This window comes from Miscanthus floridulus, chromosome 6 (genome assembly GCF_019320115.1).
Source record: "Miscanthus floridulus cultivar M001 chromosome 6, ASM1932011v1, whole genome shotgun sequence".
NCBI classification, from domain to species: domain Eukaryota; kingdom Viridiplantae; phylum Streptophyta; class Magnoliopsida; order Poales; family Poaceae; genus Miscanthus; species Miscanthus floridulus.
The window spans coordinates 93,736,898-93,755,473 of NC_089585.1; the positions used below are offsets into that span (position 1 = coordinate 93,736,898).

At 43.7% G+C, this 18,576-nt stretch overlaps 2 protein-coding genes across 5 annotated transcripts; one reads left to right on the forward strand and one right to left on the reverse strand.

Annotated features, from left to right (window-relative positions):
- Nucleotides 1-4,939: 4,939 nt before the first annotated feature.
- LOC136456334 (protein DEHYDRATION-INDUCED 19 homolog 3-like) lies at nucleotides 4,940-8,576 on the reverse strand. The gene is made up of 5 exons (XM_066456159.1): nucleotides 8,098-8,576; nucleotides 7,789-7,988; nucleotides 6,537-6,614; nucleotides 6,158-6,438; nucleotides 4,940-5,416 (listed from the first exon to the last, which is right to left on the reverse strand). Exons 1-5 carry the CDS (start codon nucleotides 8,171-8,173, stop codon nucleotides 5,308-5,310), a joined length of 744 nt encoding a protein of 247 aa, XP_066312256.1. The 5' UTR covers nucleotides 8,174-8,576; the 3' UTR covers nucleotides 4,940-5,307.
- A 2,655-nt stretch (nucleotides 8,577-11,231) lies between these two features.
- On the forward strand, nucleotides 11,232-18,351 carry LOC136456335 (universal stress protein A-like protein). 4 transcript variants are annotated; one of them, XM_066456164.1, is made up of 5 exons: nucleotides 11,232-11,593; nucleotides 11,688-11,800; nucleotides 12,174-12,292; nucleotides 12,979-14,740; nucleotides 14,939-17,667. In XM_066456164.1, the coding sequence occupies exons 1-4, from the start codon at nucleotides 11,368-11,370 to the stop codon at nucleotides 13,055-13,057; spliced, it is 537 nt and encodes a 178-aa protein (XP_066312261.1). In that variant the 5' UTR covers nucleotides 11,232-11,367; the 3' UTR covers nucleotides 13,058-14,740; nucleotides 14,939-17,667. The 4 variants fall into 4 exon arrangements, with proteins under 4 accessions (XP_066312261.1, XP_066312260.1, XP_066312257.1 ...); XM_066456163.1 differs by lacking the exons at nucleotides 11,232-11,593; nucleotides 11,688-11,800; nucleotides 12,174-12,292 and adding an exon at nucleotides 17,755-18,351 and having other exon boundaries at nucleotides 13,053-14,740; XM_066456160.1 differs by lacking the exons at nucleotides 11,232-11,593; nucleotides 11,688-11,800; nucleotides 12,174-12,292 and having other exon boundaries at nucleotides 13,053-14,292; nucleotides 14,416-14,740; nucleotides 14,939-18,351.
- Nucleotides 18,352-18,576: the final 225 nt, after the last annotated feature.

Sequence of the window (18,576 nt, forward strand, 5' to 3'; positions counted from 1 at the left end):
CTGCGGCCAAAGTTTCACGTACATACTGCAACGGAGGGAGTTGTATAAATGCAGCTTGATGAATTTGAATTAATGATGCGGTGTGTAAGGCCGCATGAAAACAACTTAGTTCTGGTAAATTACAATTCTATTTTAATATGTCATGCAATTTGATTCTCAATAAGAGACTTAATAAAACCATTATTGATATAGACATAAGGTACTTGATATATAGTACCCAAAAACCAAACAGTTCCATATAAAATGGATTTGATCCCGCGTCCAGGATAAGTTACTCTAAATTAAAGATTTCGAGCAATGAGTTTGGTATAGTGATGATTCTCATGACTAAGAGACATACCTGTGACTATATTATGGATGCATAAATGTGTATTACATAGTATCTTTATGGTCCATAAAATGGTAAATAGAGTCACAAGTTTGTTCTTGAATTTCTTCAAGAAATGTAGTGGCTCATATTGATGCTATGACCAATAGAATTAACAATAATTCTCAAATTATCTCTATAGTTGAATAACCAAGGCAAATGTGCCTAGTCTTGTTGACATCAAGAGAGAGAATTATTTGTATGCAACATTGGATACAGGTTATGTATGTGTAGTCAAATCAAACTGAGGATGTTTTGTTTAAGTATTGCCATATCCGTTATTAAGAGAAAAATACTCCTCTTAGTTGTCATCTTGAGGTTTCCATATGAAAACCACATTGACGGATTTCTCTATAATCTTAATTGGGTACATTATGGAATCAGAATCCAAGAATGGATTCATGATTATTATTTGAGTACCAATAGGGAGTATGATAGTAGCACGACCAAAACCCACTATCATGACATCGCGTCAAGCGATTAACAAAATATTTTCTTATCTCTATGTAAGAATTTAGGAATATTTTGCTTCCCTATATAGAGTATGTGGTGCAACTATCCACTAGGCAAAATTTCTCTTTGCATTTGGATTGACTCCCGTATAAGTCTATATATAGCATGAAGAATATAATGACATTCTTTGCAGATATATAGATTACATACATGTTAATTAATGGAATATCAAATGTGATGGCACATTATTGTGATATTCAATTGAAATTGATGACAATATTTTATATTACAACACCAAAATGGGACGTAGAAACTAGGTATGTTTGTAAATGGGAGACAAATTTTGGTCGCAAAATGGATCAAGCGAAGTAAATTCGATGATCGTGCTCTCCATGCTCATAAGACCCACTTATTAATTAAGTATTTGGTTGCTACTTAGTTTCTTCATGAAACTTGTTATGAACAACTGGCCTTCCTGGTGGTGTCAGGTTGAAGATAGAAGCGTGCTTCATATCTTTATTGTTGAGCCGGATATTTATGTCCAATGGATTTGTAATACCGATCAATTAAATGTTTCAAGGCATGACATTTCCAAGTTGTGTGGCTGTAACATACACAATTGGGACAGAATATGATTCTGTCATATTTGGGAAATGCCTTGACCCTAAGGAATACACGATGCTGCTACTTCTTTTTGCGTTAAATCTTACCATTAAAGTTCTTTAGATGGCATTATTACATGGCATCGAACTTGTATGATTCTAAAAATTCAATGTACTTCAGATGATAGAGCATCACTATAATGCTAATGATGATTCATCGATAAGAGTTTATCATATACTTAGACCTAAAGTAATGTAGGAATTAATCTAGAATACATTTGGTAAGTTATGTGCTTTCACGAAAACGCAATATTGGTGGATATTTTGGAACAACATAATTATATTCTCAAGTGGACTTAAGATCCTAGAGATAAAGTTGTGACCAATCATAGTTGACATTGGGCAGAATGACTGCCTTGTGTTGTTTGTATCACTCATTGAAAGCTAACCATATAGTGCTTCGATTTGCACCTATTGAGATACACATACGTGTGACCTGGATGTATATGGTGCTTTATTTAAATAAAACTCCGTATTTAAATTGATCATAAGTGATGATACTCTCTTATGAGGAGCATCAAATATTACCATGAATCCATAGAACATCAAGTTTAACATTACGTTCATTAACCATGTTAGATAATGGTGACCATCAAGAGCAAGAGATCAAACTCTTTGCTGGCTATTATTCTAACAAGATTTAAACCATAGATTTTCTGAATTTACGCTAAGGATAAATTTAAATTGCTATGGTGATGCTGTATTAATTAATGCAAAATAAATAGGAGACAAGATCTATCTCTCTAATAGTGTAAACCTCATTTATGCTAACACATTAGAGGTAGTCATCGTAAAGATGTAGACCTCTAATAATATGGACATAGTCTGTTGAACAGTAAATGCCAAGTGGTGTATGTAATTTGTATAAACACATTTTAAGTTAATCATCAAAAGATTGATGTAGACCTTAGTTAATCCGCAAACGAATTGGGTACGCACGTTGAGGATAGTCACTAAGAATTTAGTGTAGATCCCGCAGTAGCAATTATGGTGCTACCTTGTGTATGGTCAATAGGAATGCTGATTAATGGTAGTCATCTTTGTGAAAAGATGTAGACCGTATGTTCCAATTTGTGATGTTGGGTACGCACATTGAGAATAGTCACTAAGAATTTAGTGTAGATCCAACAGTAGCAACTATAGCGCTACCTTGTGTATGGCCAACATATAATGTGGAACATTTGTGTTATATAAATAATGAGGTAATACATTTAATCAATTTTGCATTAAAAATGTAAGCGCTATAAGCTTTAAATAAAGCATAAATGGGCTTAGCATAAAATGAAAATTGCAAATAACAAAGTAATTGCAATACAAAGGTCGTGATAGTAATACTACATGTTTATTGGGTTTGCCAATTTGAACAAACATTTTGAACATGCAATGTTAATAGCACATGTTTATTGGGTTTGCAAATTTAGACAAACGCTTTGAACAGTACTAAAAAAAATTCCAGAAAACATAGGATCTGGAAAGTGAATTTACAGTGATAAATTCATCTGCAGCAGTACATGTCATGATGCAATTCTTGATGACACATGGGTCTCAAAAATACTTATTTACTGAGGTAAATATTGTGCATCATATTGCATTTTAAACCTAGGGTCTAAAATTAATATTTACATGAGGTAAATATAGTATGCTACAGACATGTTAAAACCTGAGGGCTTAATCATGAATCTGGATTATATTAATAATCCATTTGGACTATCATGAATTTCACAGAAAATAAGGGGGGTTTGTGCATTTCTGCACAACCTTATCCAATGCACGGAGGAACGGACGGTTTTCCCGTCGGTCGCGTCTCTTGGCCTCCGAAGGCGCCTCTCAGCCGCTTCCATGGTGACCGGCCGCCGCCGGGCTGGCCTCTAGCCGCCGGCGCAAGGCCGCAGCGAGGCGCGGGCGCGGGAACCGTCGGCCGCTGCGCGCGAGGCGCAGGCGCGGGGCCGCTTCCGTGGGCACGAGAGGGGCCGCCAGCCGTCCAGGTCGTCGAGGGCGCCGCCACGGGAAGGCCGGCCACCGCTGGGCTGGGATCCGGCCGCCGTAGCGAGGCGCGGGAGGAGGTGCGCGACGTCTCCGACAGCGAGCTCATTGCCATGGCTGCGGTTCTAGCCGCCACGAGCGCAGGAAAGCAGGCCACTAGCGCCGGCCGCAAGGGCGCGGAGCCGTGAGCCGTCGGGCGCGTGAGGCGAGGACAGGACCGCCTCCATCGGGGAAGCCTGCCGCTGCAGGCGCGGGCTGCCAGCCGCGCGAGGCCGCGGCCTAGGTTGCTGCGCGGGGGCCGCCGCCCACGGGCTTGTCGGCTGCTGGGGCCGTAGGCCGCTGGAGCGCGGAGGCCACCGTGATCCAGGCGCAGGCTGCTGGCTGCACAGGGGCGCCTGCTTGCGCGAGGCCGCGCGCGCGCGGAGCCTGGTCGTCCCCTTCCCTTTCACGGCGCTCAGGCCGATGAAGGGCACGTTCTCATCCTCGTCGGAGGAGATGTACCCAGCAGCGTCTCGATCCCGACGACGACGAAACCCATTGGAATCGACGATCGTGAAGGTACGAATAATCGTGGCAGTTACCTCGATCCGCGCTTCATTCCCAGACTCTACAAGTTCGTACATGATGAAGGAATCGAAGGGCAGTACATGCTGGCCTGTGTTGATCGATCTTCTGTCCTTCCGAGATTTGTTCTCATGCAAAATATTGGTCGGAGAAGATAACGCCGGCATCACTTGCAACAAAGGACGTCGACTTCATCTCCGGTATCGAGTTCGGTGATGGTACATAGGCACATCGTTCTCCTCCTTGTTCACGTAGAGCAAAGCGCTGATAACGTGTTAAAAGTGAATGTAAAATAAAGATTTGGGAGAACTATATTTTTCATTGATTTCTGAAATATATTTATACAAGTGAGGGGGTGTTACGAAGGGACACGACTATTTCCAAAGGACATGCCCTTTGGAGTAAAACTAACTGTCTAATCCTATCTACTAATCTTATAATTAATGGATAAGATCACTTCGTGAACAGGTGTCTGTTGAGAGACACCATTTCACAACAGCGATCACCAGTCGCGACTTCACTGATTGACGCTGGAAACAGTTCACCTTCACGGCTTCACCCGGACGAGCGTGGTTCTGCCTTCACGAAAGCTGCATTTTCAAGTCTTTGTTCTACACGTCTACTTCTATGCTGCCTTCTTGCAGCCTGTTCGGGAGGCCATAAACGATCATGAATTATTTACTGCTAACTAGTTTGATGTGAGAAAAAAACACTGTTTCTAACTAGTACGATCGTTTATGGGTAAGCGAACAGACGAATCTCCGGTCAATGCTCGCCGACCGGGTCAGTCAACGTGAACTTCCGCAGCAGCTTGTCGTCCACACAAACCCCGGTCCAACCGCATCTTTCGTGTCTCCATTCATTATGCACAGCATAGCTGAGAATACCGAAGTGGTCTACAACAAGAAGGATTTGCACTTTGGCAACTGCTCTCGAACAAGTGCCTTTCTTGCATTGTGCAAGTAGATGTTACAGCTATTATGTATGTCAGTACAAACACAATGTACCAGTGAGCTACAGATAAAAATTGCTGGCGGTGGCTGATAAATTGATAAAGACAAAGGTACAACAACAGCTAGCTCAAATTAAGCTGTTCATGATAGAATCAACCGCGCACTTCGCTGAAACAAAGATGAACGCGGCTAAGTTTCCTGAGGCCAATTTCCCTGCCATCAGAGTTAGATGCACCAAACCGGGTGGAGCACTATCTGACTATGTGGACCAGGCAGGAGTAAGTGCCAATCTAGCAAGTGCAAGAACCTAGGTCTGTTTGAGCAATCAATCTCCGAATAGTGTAGACAGCACTAGGCCTTGCACAAAGGTTGCTCTGTCGGTCGCTTGTTTCCGCTTTTGCTCCCTTTCCTCGCTTGTGAGAGATGAATCGATACTGCCATCGAAAAGGAAACAGAAGTTGAAGTTCCTGTATCTCATACATAAGGAAGTGTGCCCTTGAAACTTGTAAGCACTAGAGCACATTGTTTGACAGCATACATAAATGAGAAGTAAAAAAAAAACATAAACATCTACGAAGTGAAATCCTTTGTCTCAAATGCCTTGAATGTCCAGTGGCGAATCTGGATTACATGATTATCGGGTCATGTCTATAAATAGGTGGGGTCATATTACTCATTAGGAACTTTTAGTACTATATGCACTAATTTTTCATTGAAATTGTCAAATCCGTCGGGGTTGACGGACCCCGATGACAAGCTGTAGCTTTGCCCTGTGAATGTGAATCCTTTAACAGTAAAGCGAATTATCTGTCAGTGTACCCTTCTTGTAACTTAGTTTTAATGCAGAGGTGCTGGAAATATCAAGAACCGCCTGCTCAATTAATTCAATTTAAGGCTAAAGATTATTTCCATTGAAAGATAAGAGTTTGTTGGTTGTGGAAGTGTGAACTATCATAGTGCAATTCCAAACCTCAGGTAACAGCATATATCAAGAAACCGATGTATGCAATGTAATTGGATAGTAGAAAGGAGAACAGAAGATGCAATAGGTCCATAATGAGATTGTTTTCAGCAGACATGCAAGCAATTAATAAAATAGCTTCAAATTTATGGAAAACAATTGTAAAAATAGTCCATAAAGAATCTAGCAAACTTATATCAGGAGTAATATATACCTTGATTCCCAAGGCTGAACTGGTGTCTCCTTACGTATTGAGGCACCATCTGGAATAGAAGATGCTGATTTTGATGGTTCTGGTGCATCTGATGTTGGGAAGTTCAGGCCAAACGATGAAAGAAGAGGATCACTGGAAATGTTTGTGGTCACTGCGTTATTTGATCTGTGGCCATGAACACCCCCTAGAAGAGCCTGTAAATGAGTACCACGTAGATCTCGGCTCAATAAAGAAATCGCATCTCTCTCGGGAATAATAAATCTGCGAGACCTGTGACCATTCTGTAAGTAGAAAATAAAAATAGGGTGTCAGAAGCCTTCCAAATTTTATTTAGAATGTTATTGCAGAGAGAGGTAGGAAGGTAGAGAGTCAGGTGAACCTTGAACAAATAACCATGTTGCATGGTGATATGGTTAAGCATATCTCTTGTAATCCTTTGGGAGCAAATGGGGCAGGGCTGAAATGAGAGGAAAAAATGAAAATGAGAACGTAGCAGTCTAACAGTACAGCATAAACAAAAGCAGTATGAGGTGCTCATTTTGAATGAATTGTCATAGAGGTGATCTGATAAAGAAGGGCTATTCTGGACCACCTAGGATGACTTAAACTAAGGTGGCACTATCCTTGCTACAAGAAGGTGACTTTTTTAAGATTATTACATAACAAGCAAAATGTATTAATTGAATCCATTATCCCAACTATCGCCTCTCAAACTAATGGAATCGGGTCACACATTTAAACATAGAAACTTCTCCCATAAGTTTTCTAGCGTCTCTTGACACCTTTTTATCTACCGTCAAATAATGCAAATCATCCAAAACTTTCTCAAGCACTCATGTAACAACAAAGTTTCTTAGAGGATTTTTTTTTGTTTGGGTGGGGTGGGGGGATCCCCACTTAGAATTTGATTGCAGAAGAAAACGGTACACAGGTTTACCCTGGCACATGGGGGATCATGGAGTTATAAGTTTGAAGGTAAATACGCCAACAACACAAATCAAAAAGAGACTCAGGAGAGAATCGTTTGCTCCAGATGACAAAGTCATCACACGCTGATTATATAAGGGTGAGGGACGCTTGTCACAAAAAAAAAAAAAAATTGCGCCATTTTGCGCATTCCAAAGGAGCCAGAGGATGGTGACGAGGACAGCCTGCCACAGCCACAGGTCTTGGCTAAGCTGAGAGGAATTGTGTTGTCATTAAACCAATAGTCTGAAGCACACAAATAAACTTAAACTCGGACTAAGCTACATTCTTTCCTCTCAAGCCCTACTTGAACATCCTATTTGTCACTAAGCCACAATTTCCAGTCCAAAGTGCTCTTCTTTGCATGAAGCTACGAAGCCATAAGCTTCAGTTCAGTTATTGCCTGAACCTTGGCTCTCCTAAAATTGCATCTGCCAACTAGACAGCACACTGGATAGTCAAAATCCTCTGACAAGGTTACTATACCACAAAAAAAAAACGAGAGCTCATGAGCTGATTCATCAGGTCAACGTCTCAAGCAGTAAGCTACAACGTTTCCTCCTGCTCCAACCGGAGGAAGAAGCAAGAGCATCACGTCTCAGGCTCACAATCCACTATCTATAGTAAGAGTCCTGCAGGAAGAAGCGAGCTAACGACTAACTCACCGCGGCGTGGGGCTCGTAGGGGTGGTCCTCCTCGAGGTGGACGCAGAGGGACGCGACGTCATGGTCCTCGTAGCAGTAGGGGCAGGCGACCTCCGTCCACGTCGCGTCGCCGAGCTCCAGCGCCATCTCCATCTCCATCTCCATGTCGCCGTCGTCCTCCATCTCCATCTCCACCTCCTCAGTTCCCATCCCGGGCACATCTGCAACCAACCCACCAACAAGAACCCGCAAATCAGTACCAGGATGGATCGCCTCGCGTGACGTTACCAAGTGAAGGGAGAAGCAGGAAAAGGCGGGATATATCCTCACCGTCGACGTGGCCGAGCTGCGCCGCGTAGTAGCGCTTGGCGGCGGCCAGGCGCGAGATCCAGTGCTCCGAGTCCATGTCTCGATTTGGTTCCTCCCTACCCTCGCTCGGTCTCCTTCACGTGTCAGGTGTCTTCGCACAGGCTGCCCCCTCCCCGTCCCCTCTTCTTGAGCTGTCCAAGCTCGTTGCCTCGTTCTCCCCTTCCTGCTCGCCTCCGACAGCAGCAGCAGCAGCGGCACCAACAACCGGAGACGATTTTGACCCGGGCGTGTCCCGACTCAAGACTTCCTCCTCCCGGGAAAGAAAAAAATTTTCCTCGCGTAGTTCGCCGGCCTCCTGCCTTTGTTGTTTCTTTGGCTCTCGATACGGGGAGGATTTTGCTAGGACGGAGAAAGAGGAGACGGCGACGAAGCTTCTTATCGGGAGGGGAGAGAGAGAGCCAGAGGGGGAGGAAGCGGGTGAGAAATCAATATTGGTGAGAAATGGGGGCGCCGTGTGTGCCGTGTTCCTTTTCGACGTACTGGTCGACGTCCGACTCAGCGCGTGGCCGGTCGCTAGTTGCTACCCACTTGCCGCTGGAGACGGGTGGGGCGCACGGGGTAACCTGACGCGGCAGCCGAGCCGAAGCTGGACGCGGGGGCGGGCGTGTTTGGATGATAGGGGCCGGCGGCCCCGTGGGCCGTTGTTTTTTTTGGCAGGGATAAGAAAGAACCGCGGCGTCCGCTGGAAGCCGCGTGGGGGGCGAATAGCCGGATAGGAAGGTCTGCGACGCGGGAGCGGGTGCGTGTGTGCCTGCGGATTGGGGTTGGGGATGTCGATGGCCCCATCGCTTATTTCTTGCAGAGATTTTTCATCTCGATGTATATGTGTTCATCCTATGGCTTCGTTTGCTTCGCTGAAAAAAAAATTAAAATATTGTTCCTGATTTATTGTGGGAGAAAAATAATGTCCCAGCTGAAAAAACAAGCTAAAAGTACGGATTATAAGAGAAGCGAACATGACCTGTATATATACATGTTATGACTTGTTTGGATACGCATGTATTCATCTCAATCCATATACGTTGAATTAGATTGAGTGGAATTGAACTAAGTTTTATTCTATTCCACACCAACGCATGTGAATTGAAGTGAATACATATGCATCTAAACAAGACCTTAGAGTGAATTAGGATGAAACTTAATTTAATTTTTAACTCAATCCACTCCAACACGTATAAATTAAGATGGATACGAGCGTATCCAAGCTCTCAGGAGAATTTAGGAAGTGTTTAGCATGGTTCCACCTCCGCAGGCTCCTCTACCAAAGCCAGAGCTGGAGGATAGAGCTACAAATCGTGGCTCAGTGTACACAAAATAGGGTTTCGACTCCTTCAAATGTGTAGAGGCGCTTCTCCTCGCATGATTGTTTAGTGCATCTCCTCCAACGGTGCCGGAGCTGCTGACGAAGTTGAAGCCAGAGAGACACCGAACAAACCCTTAAATAGAAAAAAGACACCTTGATGGCCTCAGGGGACAGGGATGATTCTTTCTTCCACGTCCTAGATCTCGATGCACGCATCCCCCACTAGTTTTTCGTAAACACACCTATATATCACTAGGAATTCATGATTTAATTATTGTGCGGTGTATATTGCTCATAGACTATGTGTACATTGCAATTCACCAGTTATACACTTACGCTAAAAAAATATCATTTTACTTTTGTGTTACATTTGAATTGCAACTTCCTAGATGTATCCATGGGGACGGAAATTCCCGTGAGTATTATTCCCCGTGCACGAACAAGAACTTTTCATCCCTACGGGGACTGGGATGAAGAGCCATTCCCCAACGGAGAATTCCTTGTTGCCATTTGTAGTGTGAAGAGTTTGGTAGTTAGAATGCTACGTTAGCTGGCCCCTCGCCGTCAAGAGGTGGATTTTGAGAGGATAATAATATCTTTTAATGTTGTTATTTGTTAGAGTAATAGTTCAGTTCGAATAATGGCTAAATAGCGGTGATAGATTATGGACACTAGAAAAAAGAAGGAAAAAACAACATCCAAGCTAAGTTTAGGTCTCACGATTTAAAGTTTATCCATGCTCTCAGGGTCGGATCTAGAATTAGGCCAAGGGGGAAGGGGGAGGTCTAAAATAACAGAAGAGGGTTTCTAGTTGAGCTTCGTGTTAGGCCGCTGCGCTGCTAGGCTCCTTGTATTTGCAGCCCACCGAGGAGGGGGGGGGGGGGGGTTTGTATCCGCCACTGCATGCTCTTAAGCTTTAATAAGTGGTCTAAAGCGCTATCTAAAATGTAATCAATCTCGTAAAAGACTATTTGACCACACAAATATGTTAAAGTGGTCTAAAATTTAGTACCCAACTAAACTTTTAGATCTAAAGAAATAAGACAAAGTAGGCTAAGGGTCTATTCGCCTCCGCCGTTGCTACAACTACATCAATTTTTCAACCTATGCAAAGTACACCATTTGTTCTAGAATAAGTGCTGATCTAACACATCGAGGAGTCAATAAATTTTAAGTTTAGTTAAATTTATAGAAAACAATACAAACATTTGAATCTCTAAATAGGTTAAGTATAAAAATATATGACGTGATTAATCAATTATATCTATTTTGATGTCATAAAAATTCATATTTTTTTATATGTACTTAGTTAAATTCGAAAGAGTTTGACTTATGAAAGCACGAGATGTGCATTAATTTTAGGATGGATGAATAGTTAAAACTCTGCAGCTGCAGTGAACCGGCTGTAAGTTGGAAATATGAAAAAAGAAACAAAAGTAGTTATTTGAAAAAATATATTAATAGTATTATTACTTGAATAATGTATCACGCATCGAACAAATAAACGAAGAATTTCTGCACACTAAAAAAATATTTACGATACTCTAGTGAAATAAAAGCATCTGGAAACCGATGAAGATTTTATCAGGAACGAAAATTTGCTGCAGCGAACAGAGCCGGCTCGCTCCGAGCAACAAGCCAACAACCGCCGTATTGCTCTCCGCTCGCCTCGTAGACACGTGGCTGACTTCGCCAACTTGGCATGTGCATCTGCCAAGTTCCAGAAGCCACGCCACCGATCATGAGTGTTTGATTATCCATCAATCGAGCATTCGGGCAGTATCCATCCAACTATCCATAAAAGGCGACCTGAGAGCAGAGAGAGGCCAGATCGGACGAGCGTTCTGGCAGTCGTTGTGGATCTTGAGCTTGCACCAACTACAGCTAAAGCACTACTAGCAGCGGCGGGAGTGGACGACCGGACGACGATGGCTGCGCCAGCGCCGCATGAGGGGCAGGAGCAGCAGGGTGGCCACCACCAGCAGAGGCTGCAGAAGGTGATGGTGGCGGTGGACGAGAGCGAGTGCAGCCGCCACGCGCTGGAGTGGGTGCTGCGGAACCTGGCGCCCACGCTGGCGCCGCCGCTACTGGTGCTCACCGTGCAGCCGCCCTTCCCCCTTGGATATGTCTCCGCCGCGTCCTTTGGCGCACCTCGTACGTATTGCCTGATGTCTCATTTTTTTTCTTTGCTCTCTCCATCCCGATATCGGTTGAATGGGATGATTCGATTGATTATTTGATTTGTTAGTGGGCACCGTTCCTCCGGTAGCGCCGGAGCTCATGAAGTCGATGCAGGAGCAGCAGAGGCAGCTCACGCAGGCGCTCCTCGACAAGGCCAGGGCCATCTGCGCTGAGCATGGGGTATGTGCAGACCCGGTTTCCTTTTCGCCAAGTGTTTTTACTCGGCTGATTTCTTAGTCTAGCTGTAGTTTTTTTTTTGAACTTCTACGGAGCAGGTTACAGCTAGACTTAGTTGTTTCTTAGCTAGAGCCATGAGAGATTCAGGTTGCAACGTTTAACAAAGAGAGAGAAAGACTGGTATGGATTGAGGCATTGAGCGGATTTTGTTTACCTAATTCCAGACTGCAGTAGTGTTTGTTCTGTACATATTCAGTATTGTCATTTCCTTGCAACAATCTGCCATTACCGTCCTACCCCTGTTTGAATCGCAGGTAGTTGTAGCTAGCATTACCATTGCCATTACAACTCTACCCCTGTTTGAATTGCATTGCAGGTTGCTGTAGAGACAATTGTTGAGGTAGGAGATGCAAAAGAGGTGATCTGTGAAGCAGCTGAGAAGAAAAATGTTGATCTGCTAGTTCTTGGAAGCCACAGTCGTGGGCCAATACAAAGGTATATATCTTGAATTTCGTTGTTATATGTGTTTATTTTCCAAGTCGACAGCGCAAAGTAATTGGTAGTCGTATTTTTGTGTGAGTTTACTTTTGTGAATATAATCAGATATTCTCAAGTTCTATTGATAGTTAAACAACAATATTCTGCATTTGACTGAAACGGGAAAGGAACTTGCAAAGTCATTGCGCGGGCGAGAAGAGCGCAAGTTGCATAGATGAATGGAACGATATACTCGCATTGCTAGTTAATCAAATATAGTACTTTGCAAAGTTCATTTCTGAAGAAGGCTGAGACACATTCCAGTTCTGGCTTACTGATCAGGAAGCCTTTTTTAGCCCATATCCTAGCTCTGGCTTAATGAGCCAATGAGACAGGTATCTTGGTTAGGACATTTCTTCAATTTCACTACTACATACTGACAGTGGTAAGTTCTTTTCTCCACATTCCAAAATTGTTCTTTGTTTAAGTCACTCGAGCATTATACTGGGCGGCAGTTAACACAAACCATTTCTATCAAGTTCTGCTTTGAGTAACGATTCCTCCATAGAGACCCAATATAACTTGAAGAAAATAGTGTGTTCCATGAATTGGCTTCCTGTTACGCGGCACATCGGACCCATCAAGAACAATCCTGAGCACTTGGTCATCCGTTTTCTGACCACTACCCTTTATCGTCGCTGAAGGTTGTTTCTTGGGAGCGTCAGCAACTACTGTGTACATCATTCTAAGCGTCCAGTTCTTGTTGTGAAGAACCAAGGCTGAAGGTTCCTGAACAAATCAACTCCCTGGTCTGGTCGTCCTAATTACGTTCCGGTATTTATCGACATATTTGTAATGTAAGTATTACTTAGCCTGGCAAATAAAAGTAGCTTGCTTCTGGGAGGGCCGAAGCTGGCAAAGGAGGGTTTTTCCCTCTTGTCACTGTGTCTTGCTTCCGGCCTGGCATATATACACTCTGGTCTTGCAGAGTTGTAAATAAGAACTACTATGAACTTTGTGCGTATTTATGGTTGATGTCAGTTACGGAGTATTCTGTTATGGCCTGTGTGTTCATACACATCTTTGGGTACTCTCAAAATATATTTGTTTTCCATTGACATCACAAAGTAAACACCATTTGTACACTTATATACTGCAAAAGGCCCATGAAAGGTCAGGAACTCGGGACCGGCCCTGCCTAACAGTCGCAGTGGGCAGCCATATTCAGCACCTCGAATCGGCTGTAAAGAGAAGAGGACGGTGCCGCTTCATCTCCTGCTGACTGTTGCCGGTACTAGGCCGGTCGCCACTGCAGCAGGGAGCATGTTGATTTGTTTTTGGATTATGGTGAGAAAACAATATTGTAGCCTCACCTAATATGATTTCAATAGCAGTTTATTACAAATACGCATTACATTACAGATATGAAAAGAGTGTGGAATCAGGATGCACCAGGAGGTAAGAGCAGTATAAAGCAACAGGTGCCAGCTTAACATTAACTCACACCTCAGGGTGACTTGAACATTAACTTACAGACGCTCAGGCTAACACCACACATGAAGCAGCTTAACTTGTGCTTACAGACGCTCAGGCTAACACCACACGCACAGCTTAAATACGGGTATGCAACAGATAGGATTGTTTCCCATAACTACCTCCTTATTGTGTTCCAAGTTGCATATATAGGGCACACCTGCATCCAGAGGAAGAGGCCTGTTGCACAACATATTCCTACCTTGCAGGGCAGATCGGCTGGAGGTTATCGTGGAGTGCAGGGCCGCTCTGCAGAGTTCATGGAGATCCTCACTAATAACGGCGACGAAAAAACTTTGGGGGGACAGAGCTCATCTATGGCAACATCACAGAGATGGTTTAATTCCAAATTCTTTGGATCAGCACCTTTGAGTTGATATATTAAACCAGCTTTCTCCTTAAATATGTTGAATCGGTAGCCCTTGTCCACACTGCTACGTGCCACGTTGAAGTAGCTACACCACCGATTGTACAAGGCCCACAAGGTTTGCTCCGACTTAAGGTCCTTTAAAAAGTCCATTTTTGGCCATCGAACTTTTGACGAAGTCCGAGAATGACCATCAAACTCGAAAACTAGGAATCTTTGACCATTTATTTTTTGAAACCAGGCATAAAAGGCCATGTCAATAGTCCACCTACAGATTCCCTAGTTTTGACGCCACGCTGGCCATTGACCAGGCAGCGCCCCACCTGTTAGGCCCCTCTCCCTGTTATCCTCTCCCTCACGACCGCCCACAGAGAGAAAACGGAGACGGCGGCGGGAAAACCTCGCGCTAGGGTTTGGAGACGGCGGAGTGGCGGCGCACGCGAGCGTGGCGGCGGAGCGGCGGCGCGCGCGAGCGTGGTGGCTGGGACGGCGGCCTGTTCCGGCGAAGCGGCAGCAAGCCTCTCAGCGGAAGAGAGCGGAGGCGACGGCTCGCAGTGCAGGCGGCGGTAAGTTTCTCCATCGAGCCTATTTTTGAATTGAATCGATGCGCTAGTGTTGTTTAATCAAGTACTGGAGCAGAGGATGTTCATGTATTACTGGGATCTAGTGAAAGGTGTACGAGCGTTGCATAGTTTAATACCCCGTTGTGATTAGAATACCTTAATCCATTGTTTAATGTGGCCACAAACTTGTTTGTCATACAGGCATGTGATAAAGTGTCCTGGGGATGGATCCATTTGAGTATCTTCCAGTCCGGTTCCATTTCAATGGAGATTTCATAAGAACAGGAAGACAAGTGCAGTACATTGGTGCCCGGATGTAGGTTTCCTTCATAGATAGGGATAAAGTGTCCCTGCCTGAGATTATTGGCCACAAGGACCACTGCAATGTAAGTGAAGGGGCTCTTTTGCATTGGCTTCCTCATGGGAAAGAGCTCGACAATGGTCTGAGGCTGCTTCTAGATGACAAAGACTGCTTAGAGGTAGCAGGTACCATTGGGGATGGAGAGGTAGCTGAAATCTTTGTTGAAGAGCCTCTTGCTTTGGAAGAAAGTGAAGGTGAAGAAGGTAGTGAATATGAAGAGGAGGAAGTGCAGGAGGAATTGGATGATGAAGGACCTGAGATAGAAGAGGATACTCAGCCTGTGCATGCAGCCAATGAATTTTTAGGTGCAGCCATTATTCCAAGTGGTAATAGAGCTGAGATCCAACAACCAATACAGTTTGATGAGGGATGCAAAAATTCAGACCATGATCCAAAGTCTGGGGATAGTAGTGACAATGAGTACTTACCTGGTGATGAGTGTTCTTCTGAGGATGATGATGAAGTTGTACAAATTCAGACCAAGTTCAGGGAGTTCAAAAGGAGGTTAAAGGCAGGACAAGTAGCCAACTTAGATGAAGTCATATTGGATAGTCCCAAAGAGATGCCAGATCTGTATGAGATAGCAGATGAAGGAAATTTGACCCCGTATGATGGCAGCAGTGATGATGAGTATTCAGTAGAAGAGTTGAGTGATGGGGATATTGAGAAGTGTGCTATTAAGTGTCCAAGATTTAATAAGAAGGAACCAATTTCTAAGTTTGAGATTGGAATGAAGTTTAGTGGAAAGAAACAATTCAAAAAGACATGTATCAAACATGGTCTAGTTGAGAGGAGGCTTATCAAATTCTACAAGAATGAGGCATCAAGAATGATTGCAGTATGTGACTGGTCCACATGTAGATGGAGGTGCATGGCTTCTGTCAATTCTAGGAGTAACAGTTGGCAGATTGCTAGCTACAATGCTGAGCATACATGTCCACCTAGAAGGGACAATAGGTTGGTCACTGCTGGTAGAATTGCTGCCAAGTATGAGAAGATGATCATTGCCAACCCTGCTTGGGGTCTTGACTCAATGAAAACTACCGTGCAAGAGGACATGTTTGCTGATGTGAGTTTTAACAAGCTTAAGAGGGCCAAGTCCATGGTTATGTAGAAGGCATTAGATGCTACTAAGGGTCAGTATCTACTCTTGTACAATTACCAGCTAGAGTTATTGAGAAGTAATCCTGAAAGTACAGTTATTGTGAGAAGAGATGGTGATACAAACATTTTCCAGAGGATGTACATATGCCTTGATGCTTTGAAGAAAGGGTTCAAGGCAGGATGTAGAAAAGTTGTTGGGCTAGATGGGTGCTTCTTCAAGGGAGCTACAAATGGTGAGCTGCTATGTGCAATTGGCAGAGATGCAAACAGCCAAATGTATCCTATTGCATGGGTTGTGGTGGAGAAAGAGAACAATGATAGTTGGGATTGGTTTTGTGATCTTTTGTTTAGAGATATAGAGGTGTATGGTGGCACTGGATGGGTTTTCATATCAGACCAGCAAAAGGGAATTTTGAATGCAGTGCAGAAATGGGCTCCAGATGCTGAACACAGGAATTATGCTAGGCATATATATGCCAATTGGAGGAAAAAGTTCAAAAAGGAGTGGCAGAAGAAATTTTGGGCTTGTGCAAAGGCCCCTTGTGTCACATTGTTCAACCTAGCCAAGGCAAGACTTGCAAATGATACACAAGCTAGAGCTCAGGCTATAATGAACACTGGTCCACATCACTGGAGCCGTGCCTGGTTCAGGTTAGGTTCTTTTTGTGATTCAGTTGATAACAATATGTGTAAATCTTTCAATAAATGGATTGTAGAGGCTAGATACTTTCCAATTATTACCATGCTCGAGACAATTAGGAGAAAAGTCATGGTTAGGATTCAACACAACAGGACCAAATCAGATGGGTGGAACACAGTCATATGCCCAAATATCTTGAAAAAATTGAATACATACATCAATTTATCTGGTGTTTGCCATGCAATATGTAATGGACAAGACCTATTTGAAGTGGTTCACTGGAGTAACAGGTTCACTGTGGACCTGAACAAAAAGGAGTGTTACTGTAGATATTGGCAATTATCTGAAATGCCATGTCCTCATGCCATATCTTGCATTTTCTTCAAGACAAATGATCTGTCACCATTCATTGCTAGCTGCTACTCAGTGGAACAGTTCAAAAACACATATAATCATTGCCTGTTGCCTGTGGAAGGAATTAATGCATGGTCTGTTTCAAAGAAAACACCACTGAAGGCTCCTGGATATGTAAAGATGCCTGGTAGGCCAAAGAAGGAAAGAAAGAGAGAAGCACATGAGAAACCAAAATCTGGAAAGGCCTCAAAGGTGGGCACAATTATCAGGTGTAGGAAATGCAAGCAAATTGGTCATAACAGGTCTACATGTGACAAAAGGAATAATGGCCAGTCCCAGAATACCTCACAGGTTCCAAGAGAACAAGGTGGAACTTCATCAAGTGCACCTCACCATAGCTTTGCTGCATCCATGAAGAGGAAAGCAAATACAGCTCCATGTACACAGAACAAAAGGACAAGGACAACCAAGGTATGGTTCCAAAACCAGTGCAACATTATTGCTAATTTCTGATCCTCACAAAAAATATGTGTAATGATTTATTTCTAATTTTGCAAGGCTTGAGGTTCAAATATATTGGCAAAGACTTCTGCAGGTGTCAAAGTTGATACAACTCCTTTTGGTTCAGCACATATGCACCTGCACTCCAATGTGCCATTTTCCAAAGCTGGCTCAAGTGTGTCAATCACTATAAACTCAGGGAAGGCTAAAGTTCGTTTGAATGCTCAAGGACCATCCCCTCCAAAGAAGCTCCCGGTTAGAAGACCAGCCAAAAGCCCTATGTTCTCTCTACCAGCACCTGGTGACTACACCCCATAGCTATATGAAGTATGTTTAATGCCCATGTGTAATGCCAGTACGCTGGCTTGAGTTTATTTTGCTACCATCTGAACTATGAATTGTGATGTGTAATGCCAGGCTGCTGGCTTAAGTTCATGTTGCTACCATCTAAACTAGGAATTATGATGTGTAATGCCAGACTGATGGCTTAATTTTACCATGTCAGCATGTGAACTATGATGTGATGTTGTCATTTTAAACATGTTTACTCCCTCTCACATTTATTCTCTCTGTGGGGTGGCCTGACAGGTGGGGCGCTGCCTAGTCAATGGCCAGCGTGGCGTCAAAACCAGGGAATCTGTAGGTGGACTGTTCACATGGCCTTTTATGTCTGGTTTCAAAAAATAAATGGTCAAAGATTTCTGGGTTTCGAGTTTGATGGTCATTCTCGGACTTCGTCAAAAGTTCGATGGCTAAAAATGGACTTTTTCCTTACATCAAAGGGCATACCTTCTTTGTCTGACCTGATGTCCAAATTGAAGAGGGGTCCAAGTCCAACTGGGCGCCTTCTGTTGGAGCTAAAGAAGCGATACGCTTCTT